Consider the following 9,235-nt stretch of genomic DNA (forward strand, 5'->3'; position numbering starts at 1 on the left):
ATAAGCAGAACCAGGTAAACAAGGGTATGAATCTCATTTATTTAAAACAGTATTTCTCACCTTTCTCAAACTGAAGACTGCAAAAAATAAAAGCAGTGCTTTATTGAGCTGTCATTCACCCCAGAGCAGTGCCGCTGTGTCCCCACGCCGTGACCCCTGCGCCCACGAAACTGCAGCTCACGCCGTCTAGCCCGCCTCGCTTTACAAAACAGTCCTGAAAGCTTAATCAAATAAAGCTACTGTACACATTTACATTAGAAAAAGACAGCTGGATGTAGGGAAGCCGGGTGTGGTGTTCCTGTTAAGTGAAGTTCGCGCCACAGTTGGGGCATCTTCGCTTCCTCAAGGCAAAACAGCAGATGAACCCAAATGGGAACAAGATGATGGCCAAGAAGATGCCCAGGAAGGTGAAGGAGTCCTCCAGAACCCCGACTCTGTGGAGAGAAGAGAGGGGCACTCGCGTTAGGGCCCTTGGCAGAGCCCCGCATGAGAGGGGACGGAGCGCGTGAGGATGCGGGGCCCTCGGTGCGTCAGTGACTGTGTCCCCAGAAGCAGTCTTTGCCCCTCCAGCAACGAACCCGCCGGCCTGTTGCGCGTGCCGATTCCGGCCAGCCACTGCTCCAGAATGGGAAGGGGAGGGGAGTTACCGGAAGGAATCCTCACTTGTAACGACAAGAACGTTCCCTTGCCACGTTTCCTCCTCCGTTACAAAAGGACGAACAGGAAACAAATGCTAGTTTCTATAAAAATTCTTGTATCTCTGAAAACGAGACCAAGAAAACCTAATCATTTTAGGGTATGTTTTTCCCCACTGTTGAAAAGTTTTATTCTTCCATCCCCTAGAGGGAAATTCCAGAAACTTCCTCGAATTCTGTTTTGGGAGAAGGTTACAGCAGATTCTACTGAAAGATTAAAATCAGCCAAATTCACAGTGTCTATAGGAAGACCACTTATCTTGAGAAATTTAATCTGTTTCTTCTTCACAAAGTCAAATTTATCTTCAGTGTGCGTAACCCACACGCCTAGGACCTATCACCCCAACCATGTGCCAGGAGTGTAGGTTCAGTGACCTGAGGTCACCACTCACGTTCCAGGCTCATTTTCAAAGACGGGAAGCAGGAGCCTTGCGCTCAGCTCTGCCACTGCTGCTTAGGCCACTTCTGGAAAGTTCTGGACACAGAGCTGGAATTAAAATGGTAACCGCAAGAGCCAGCTCAGCCCTCATGAGCAATGGTTCACATTCTGGAGAGCCAGGGCAAGTCGGTGGAAACAAGTTCCTCCCCAGGCGGCCAGGGACACCTTCAGCCTCGTCCACCACGCTGTGAGCCGAGGGCCTTTGGGAACAAGGCACTTCGCCAGAATTCACCAGAACAAATGTGCCCAAGTCAGCCGGGGCGGAGTACTGAGAAGGAAGGAGGGAGGGGCTTCCGGGACAGTGGCCCTCCCTGCGGCACCCCCCGGGCCGGCCTGCCTTCATGGGGTGGGCCCCGCTCCCAGACCACCCCCGCCTCCCCGCGTTCACCCCAGCTGCCTCAGTGGCCCTGAAGCCTCCTCCTCCTCTACCCACACCTCCGCTCCTTTGTCTTCAAACGCTGCTAAGGGTCTCCTGTGCCCACAATGTTCTGGAAGCAGCTGCTTCTCGTCTTGCCACTGTGTGTGCAGAGGACGAAGGTTCAGCTTAACAGAAGGTCGAGTGTCAAGGTGAAGCACCCAACAGAAGACTTCCTCCACTCCAGATGCCACACCTGGCGCCGCCGCCCCTTCTGAGTTCCGCTCCTGCTCACGCTGGGCCAGGGCTCCAGCCGAGCAGAGAGCAGGCGCCGCGCAGAGAGCAGGCGCCGGGCTGAGGGGGGCTGAGGGCTGAGAATCGTGGTAACTAGACTCTTAGGAAGCCTGGCTTTCAACTGCTTAAAGAAACCGTCACACTTGATGCCCGCTTCCCTTCCTACTCCCTCAGGAGGGAGTTGCCTAAAATGTCTACACAGGACAGCACCCTCTAGCAGCACTTCCCAAGGGGCTTGTCCTAAAACACCACTTCCCCTGATAAGCTCTGCAGAAAAGGACTTTTTTGATTAATTTGAGGAAGCTCATCCCCCTGCCCTGGAGTCACGGTGCACAGTAGTTTAGGAAAGGCTCTGAGAAGTCCCGCAGTAAAGACCCCTATTGAACGGTTTCAGCCGGCATTTCCCAGGCTGACCTGTGTGCTGACCAGTCAGCCTGCACACAGGCAAGGCCGGATCTGAGGGCAAGCTAACCAACAGGCCTGAATTTCCACCTGCAGAGTTACCTTTTCTTGTTTAGACTGCTATGAAAGTCTAGTATTAGAGGAGTCCCCTTTCTAAGGACTGCCAAGGTCGTCGGGTCCCCACATTGTTCCTTGGCCCTCCCGTGGCTGCCCCTGCCCGTGGGCGTCCAGACACAGCTGTGCAGAGCCCACCCCACACCTGCCCCACCTGAGAAAGCACCAAAGGCCATGCTGCCCAAGTCAGGGGTGAGGCTTCAGGGAGGCCCTGGGCCCCACACGGGGACAGGAACGCATCTGCTCTGGCCACAGTCCTCGCGACAGCTCCTGCAACTAACTACGGCTGCGAATCAAGCCACTTTCAGACTAGCTAGACCTGGACCACTCGGAGCTTTGCTGCCACCCAGGTGCCCCTGTCCTCCTTCCTCCTGGCATCTACCGAAGTCCCACCCACAGCTGAAATCCCAAGAATCACACCCGTTCACAGGGTCGGTTAGAATGCCCAAGAAAAAGCCGAGGACAGAAGTGAGCCAGGCCTCCTAGCTGGGTCACAAGCAACAGCTGAGAACCTTCCAGAGAAGCCTGCCCTCTGAAGGAGTTAGGAGGGTGCCTCGCCCAGCATCCCCTCCAGGGGCGAGTGGGGCCCAAGGACAGGGACTACCTGGCTGAGCACCTCCCAGGCTGAACACTCCATGTCATCCCACTTAAGGATCAAAGCCATTAAGCAGCACAACCTAGAACCCGGTGTGTCTGCTCAGAGGCTGCAGATGTCCGGGAGGAGCCTGGGGCCAAGGCGTATCCTGCTGTCCTCGGTGCCTGGGGCAGCCCTCTGAGCCCGGTGCAGTGTCCCCACGGTGGGGGGCAGGAGCCACGGGGGCTGCCTGGCACACCTCCCCACACGAACCCCCCGTCGGAGGACAGGCGGCTGTCGTGGGCTGCTTGCCCCAGCTGCCTCTTCCCGGGTGCTCCGCGGCCCTCAGCTGGAGGGAACCCGGGGTGCGCGGGGACGGACACACCCCCCCAGGCCCTCCGTGCCCATGAAGCCAGGGACCGGCCCTGCCCGAGCACGAAGCTTCCCAGCGGCCCCCACGCCGTCTGGGCCCAACACTCCCCTTGCTCGGCCCCTGGAAGTGCTCTGGGAACTTAAAAGGCAGAGCAGTGGCCTCCGGCCGACCAGGCGCCCTCCCCCTCCCCCAGCCGGGGCTTCCCAGGCCCGAGGACACAAGCCCACACAAGCCCTCGCTGCTCACACCCGCCGTGCTTTCCGTCCACACCCGTCACGTACTCCGGCCGGAGCACAGCTAGCCGCCTGGGCCGCCGCCGCTCCGTCCTCCGTGACCCTGCGCCTCCCCGCCGAGGCCCTTGGAGGAGAGGGCCCCAGCTCGCCCCGTCCGCCTTCACCCCACTCTAAAGACGGCCTGGCCACCGGTCTCCGGAAGAGCAGGGGCCTTTCCCTTCAGGGATGAGGGAGCGGCCCTGCCGGCAGGCCCGTGAGCAAACCGCCTGCCACGGCCAACGACCCGAACCCAACACGCTTTCACGCGTGAGGAACAAGGCACAGCCAGCGGGGGCAGCCCCCAGGCACCACACCTGCCACCCCAGGAGTCCACACCCCTCTTCCAGACGATACAAGGCTCTGAAAGAACTTTCTCATAGGTTTGTAGCACACTCGCCTGGCGGCAACCCGTGACCCAAACTAACCCGTGGCCACGTACGGTCATAATTCATCCACTGCACGTGAATACTCCCGTCCTGCTGCAAAAATACTAATGTTCTCACCATGGGTACTGCCCCAGACCTCAGAAACAATGCTGGCATAACTTACAGTTTCTAAAGATCCAGAATCTTCTGAATTGAGAAACACAATCTGATCTCTGGGCCACTTTTGATGGAGCAAGACTCCAGGCCGCAGAGCAAACCTGTCCCTGGCGCCCGTCCCCACGAGGCACCACAGGACGGAGGGGACGCCCGGGGACAACCCTGACGCGGGCTGCCTCCCACCGGCTCTCCCAAACGGCGTCACCCGCTCTTCCTCTCCGCACCCCCCGGCCCCGAAAGGCCCCAGTCGGCTCAGAACGAGCTTCAACTCTCAACCGGCTCAGAATCCACAATCCACACTGCGCGGGCGGCCCCGCAGAGGCTGGAAGCCGCGCCCCGTTCTTGGGCAATCGGCTGGTGGGGGGGGGAGGTGGGCAGGGAAGGATGTGGAAGCTGGAGAAACTGGGAACTGACAAATTCTGAACACGCTCATTTAACTCCTGGCTCTGACCCTACGGAGAAAGCGGCCACTGGGCATCTGTGCAGAGCAGGCCTGGGCCAGGCTCTCGGGCAGCGAGGCGACGGATCGGCCACCAAGGCCCGAGGGGAGTGAGCGCCCCAAGGACCAGCCATCCGCGAAAGGCAGCCCCCGCATGTCCCGTACTCCCTCCGCCCCTCCACGCGGGCACTCAGGGCCACCAGCTCCAGCAGCCCTCGGTGCGTCCCCAGTTACGCACTCAGGGTGGCATCCAGCCCGGGAGCAGCCCCCAGACCAGCCCTCACCGGAAGGCCGAGTCTCAGGGGAGACAGAGCTGAGGACTTCCTCCAGTGGCCTTCAGTGGGAGCCAAGGCTTGGGGACCAGATGCCCAAAGCACCCAGCCAACCCGCTCATACCTCACCCACTTGGGAGGCGCCTCTGTCTGGCCTTGTGCTGTCCCAGGGCCTCCACTACACAGGGGCACACAGGGCAGGTGCCCCCGGGGGGGTCGGGGAGGACTGGCTGCGGGAGGAGCTGCGGATCACCCAGGCCTGGGCCTGGACCCACGGACCAGAGGCCCCGGCATTCCTTGGGGTGCTCCCCCTCCCCCCCGTCAGGCCGGGCAGAACCCACAGGACCGCGGCCATGGGCAGGGCCCATCCTGGTGGCCTGTTTTCCAGCCGGCCCAGGCCCATCGGCCGCCTCCGGAGCGCTGGTTTTGTGGTCCCAGATGCCGGATGAGCTGGGGCCCCTCCGCCCCCTGCCTGCAGCCCACTGTCCAGACCCCCTCCTCTCAGGACCCCTCCACACACCGCACCCCGTCCCCCCATGCCCTGTGTCATACCCTCAGCCTGCCTGGAGCCTCTCTCTCGGCTGCCAAGGCCCCACTCGTTTCTGGATCTCCTCGTACCCCTCGGGTTACCCCCAAAACTAAGTATCAGTGACATCCGGCCAGTGTCAGTGGGGAGCCCCGGGCAGGCCAGGCTTTATGCACACTCTGGCCTTTGACCCCTTGCTGCGCAGGGAGCCTTCCCAACGGGCTGCCCCATGGCAGCCCGGGGTGAACCGAGCCGAGCCTGGACTCCCAGACTCTGGGGGCTGCCACCTCCCCTCACCCTGCGCTGAGGGACGGCCCACAACCCCCAGGGGAGGACCAGCTTCAGAGAGGCCGGGGCCTGGCCAGAGCCCTGCCCGGGCAAGATGGCGCTGAGTCCAGACAGACGGGGTGAAATGAGGAGCCCGCTCCTCTGCTGGGCTCCCAAGGAGAGCTTTCTCGAGGCCCACTGAAAAGGGAAGATGGGGTCAGGCTGCTTAAGATGAGGGCCAAGTGACATGGGCCTCTTCGGCCAAGCCTCCCTCAGAAGGAATCACAGACGTGTGACTTGAGCAAATGCCTGCCAAGCTACCAGGAGGGAAGGGGACAGAGCCTGGCGGGCTGCACGAAAAGGGAGACAGTGTGTTCACATGACAAGTGGCCGTCTCCCAACTCCAGATGCCAGACCGTGGCCTCGCCGGACTGTGCCCCAGGGGACACCTCTCCGCTCTCCCCAGAGGGGAGCCGCCCCAGGGCCACGCACCCGCTCCCCAAACCACAGGAGAGCCTCCTTGGGAAGCGCCGGCCTCTCCCTCCTTCCCACTGCCCATCTCCCAGGCCCCCTGCTCGCCCGCCCACTGCCTAGGAAGCTGGCCTCCCGGGGCCAAGGGGCTGCCCGCTCTCCAGCGGCGGAGGGTGGGGACACTCCCACATGAAGCACCCAAGTGCTGGGGGCGGCCCTTACTGCCAGCACCCATCCTCCTCAGTCCGCAGGCGAGAGGGATCACGGGGACAGGCCAAGAGGGAATCAGCGCGTTAGGTCCCAACTCCGTCCCCAAACTTGCTCTCAGAGCACCCCCTCCTCAGTGCTACCACCCAGAGGCAGGGAGGACGGTGAGCCCGACATGAAAAGCCTGTCCCGCTGCCGGCGCCCCACACCTCAGCCTTCAGGCAGCTGACCCTGATCCAGATTCTGCAGGAGTGGGGCTCCGGGACCCCATGAGCAGAAGCCACAGGCCTCCGACATGACAGAGCTCCCGCCCGGGGGGGAGAAGGAAAGTAGCCAGGAAAGTGCTCCCCACCCGGCAGCCACGGGGGCCTTGCGCTGGTCTGAGCACAGGCACTTGGGCCAGGAAGGGCTTCAAAGAGCACCCCAAGACACCCCCACTTCCCAGGTGGGAAAACGGCCGGGATCTGAGTGCAGCGCCGGCAGCAGGCTGGGAACTGGCTGGACACAACACGCAGCCATGGCGTGGAGACACTGAAATCGCAGCCGGACTGCTCTGCCCCAGACACCTTCCTAAACTCGGGAGAGCACTCAAAGACTCTCCCGCCCAAAAATAGGCCCTTGGAATCCTCCAGCTGGCCCGCGTGGGGACAGAAGGACTGTGCACACAGCCAGGGCTCTGAGCACCCAGCGCCAGCCTCAAAGCCAAAGACAGCGGGGTTCCCATCACCTACCTCTGCACACACCCCCCCGAGACTCCCAGTGGCTCTCTTCACAGGCGACCGAGTCCTGACCCCCGCCCAGCCAAGCAGCCTTCGGGGAGCTCCCAGGCCCACGCCCCTTCTTCCCACCTTTGTACCTTCAAACCCCAACAGCTGTGATGCCCCCAGATGCCCGTGGAGAGAGTGGTGTCCAGGAGGGTGCAAGTGATCTGTCTTTCCCCCAACCCCCGTTACGTTCCCCCAAAGGCTGTATCAGAAGACACACCTGTCCTGAGTTGACAGACAAGGTCCCCAGCTGGCCCACAGCCCCCTCTACTAGGCTCTGGGAGTGCAGCCTCCTACCCCCCATCTCTGTGAAGCCCTCCCCCGCCCACACAGTTGACCCCTGTGACTCTGAAATCTTTAACTTCCCCTTGACTCTGCTCCAGGCCTTCCAGATACACCTTTGACGTTAAGTCTCAGTGTGAACCGACGTTTCTCAATTCCATCTCCGAGACTTCAACTTCCTTGTCCCAGACAAGCTGAAGACCTGCACTCTTGCATCAAGCAGGCAAGGACCAAGTCTTATCTGAATGTGAACCCTCATGACCCACACAGAACAAGCATGGAGCCAGCTGCAGCTCGGACCCTATAAAACCAGTTGCAGGACCCTGGAGGCTTTGGTTTGAGAATACGAAAAACGGCTCCTGCCCCACACAAAGAACCACAGTGTTTCCATCCTCCTCCAGCCAACGGCCCCGCGCGGCGGATGTTGCTCCCCTGGCCTCCTGGACCTCGGGATCCTTGGACACACTGGCCATCTGAGTCAGGGCTCTGCTGCCAGGGCACTTCTAGCTGCCCTTCCCAGTAAAAGGAAACCTTCCACCACCTTCAAGAATCAACTGCAGGTTCCAGAACCAGGGACACCAGGTGTTAACATTCCTGCATCCCACTCATCTGGGACCCAAGGGCCCCCAAACCACTCAACTCCGCAGGAAAGGGAACCCCTCCCCGATGACCCATGAAACAATGTGAGACCTAAGGACAAACGAACCCACTCTCGCCCACACCGCAGGTCAGCAGCTTGTCCCAAGACTGCCCCCCCCCCCCCCGCCCCCGGCGAGTCTGCCTTCCTGAGGCTCTGGGGACCAGCCCCCGGCCTGTGACATACCTGCAAACTGGACAGCCTCCAACGACAACGATGGAATTGGCAGGGTACCTGGTGACATTTCGACTGTGGATGTTGTAGACCCTGGGGTGGTGGGTGGGTATCCCTGTGGGCAGGAAGGCACATCAGAAGGGGGCCGGGAGGAAAACTGGGAAGTTTGAGGGCTACTTCTCCTGTCGTCCCCCCGCCCCGACACCCAGCCCGCCCCCGCACCCAAACTTATCCTTTCCAAAATCCAGACAACGGCCCGCCTCCACTAAGTGCCCGTTATGGGCTTTACTGGGTGCTAATCTGCAGACAGCACCTGGTTAACGAAGTTAATGGGAAACCGGGCGCGGCGCTTCCCGGGACGGGCGGGCCCGGGGCTCGCGACCCCCCAGGTCGGCGGAGCGCCCGACAGCGGGCTCCCGGTGCGGGGACTCCCCAGCCACCCGGCCCCACGAGCTCGGCGTTCCCGGCCCCGGGGCGGCCCCCCGGCAGTGCCCGCGCGGGGGTTCCCACCGCCCCCCGCCCACGGTCGGGCCGCGCCCCCCGCCGCAGCGGTGTCCGGAGAAAAGTTGCTTTCGGGGTTAAAGGTCCCCACGGGACCGGGCCCAAAGTTTGCTCCCGGGGCCGCGGGCCCGGCGCCCAGCCCCGACCCCGGCCCCCACCCCGGCCCGCAGCCCCCGGCCGCCGGGCGCACCTGTGACGAGGTAGGGGTAGGGCGGCGGCGGGGGCGCGGCGGGGATGGCGCCGTAGCCGTGCGGGCCGCACGCGAAGTCGCCCTGGCCGGCCTCCAGGTTGTAGGCGGGCGGCCGCTCCTGCAGCAGGGGCTTGTGGTCCATGGCGGGCGGCGCCCACCGCGCCCGGCCCCGGCTCCCGCCTGGACTCCCGCAAGGACGCCCGCTCCCGCGCCGGCTCGGACTCGCGCGGACGCCCGGACCCGGCGGCGGACCCGCTCCTCGCGGGCGGCGGCGGCGGCTGCGGGGCTGGGCCCCTCTCCGAGGCGGGCGCCGCGGGCTTCCCCTCCGCGCCTCCCCCCGGCCAGTCACAAGACCCGGGTCACGTGGCGCGGCTCCCGGCGGGGGTGCGGCGCGGGGCGGGGCCGGCGCGGCGTCTTAAAGGGGCCGCGCCCGCCCCGGCCCCCG

At 62.8% G+C, this 9,235-nt stretch overlaps 1 protein-coding gene across 1 annotated transcript; it reads right to left on the reverse strand.

The window, feature by feature from the left end:
- Positions 1–20: 20 nt before the first annotated feature.
- BRI3 (brain protein I3) lies at positions 21–9,140 on the reverse strand. The gene is made up of 3 exons (XM_045875815.3): positions 8,791–9,140; positions 8,112–8,214; positions 21–434 (listed from the first exon to the last, which is right to left on the reverse strand). The coding sequence occupies exons 1-3, from the start codon at positions 8,930–8,932 to the stop codon at positions 302–304; spliced, it is 378 nt and encodes a 125-aa protein (XP_045731771.1). The 5' UTR covers positions 8,933–9,140; the 3' UTR covers positions 21–301.
- Between the last annotated feature and the right edge of the window lie 95 nt (positions 9,141–9,235).

Source organism: Mirounga angustirostris, unplaced genomic scaffold, assembly GCF_029215605.1.
Source record: "Mirounga angustirostris isolate CCGP_5_RB_7025 unplaced genomic scaffold, mMirAng1.0.hap1 SCAF_5, whole genome shotgun sequence".
Classification (NCBI taxonomy): domain Eukaryota; kingdom Metazoa; phylum Chordata; class Mammalia; order Carnivora; family Phocidae; genus Mirounga; species Mirounga angustirostris.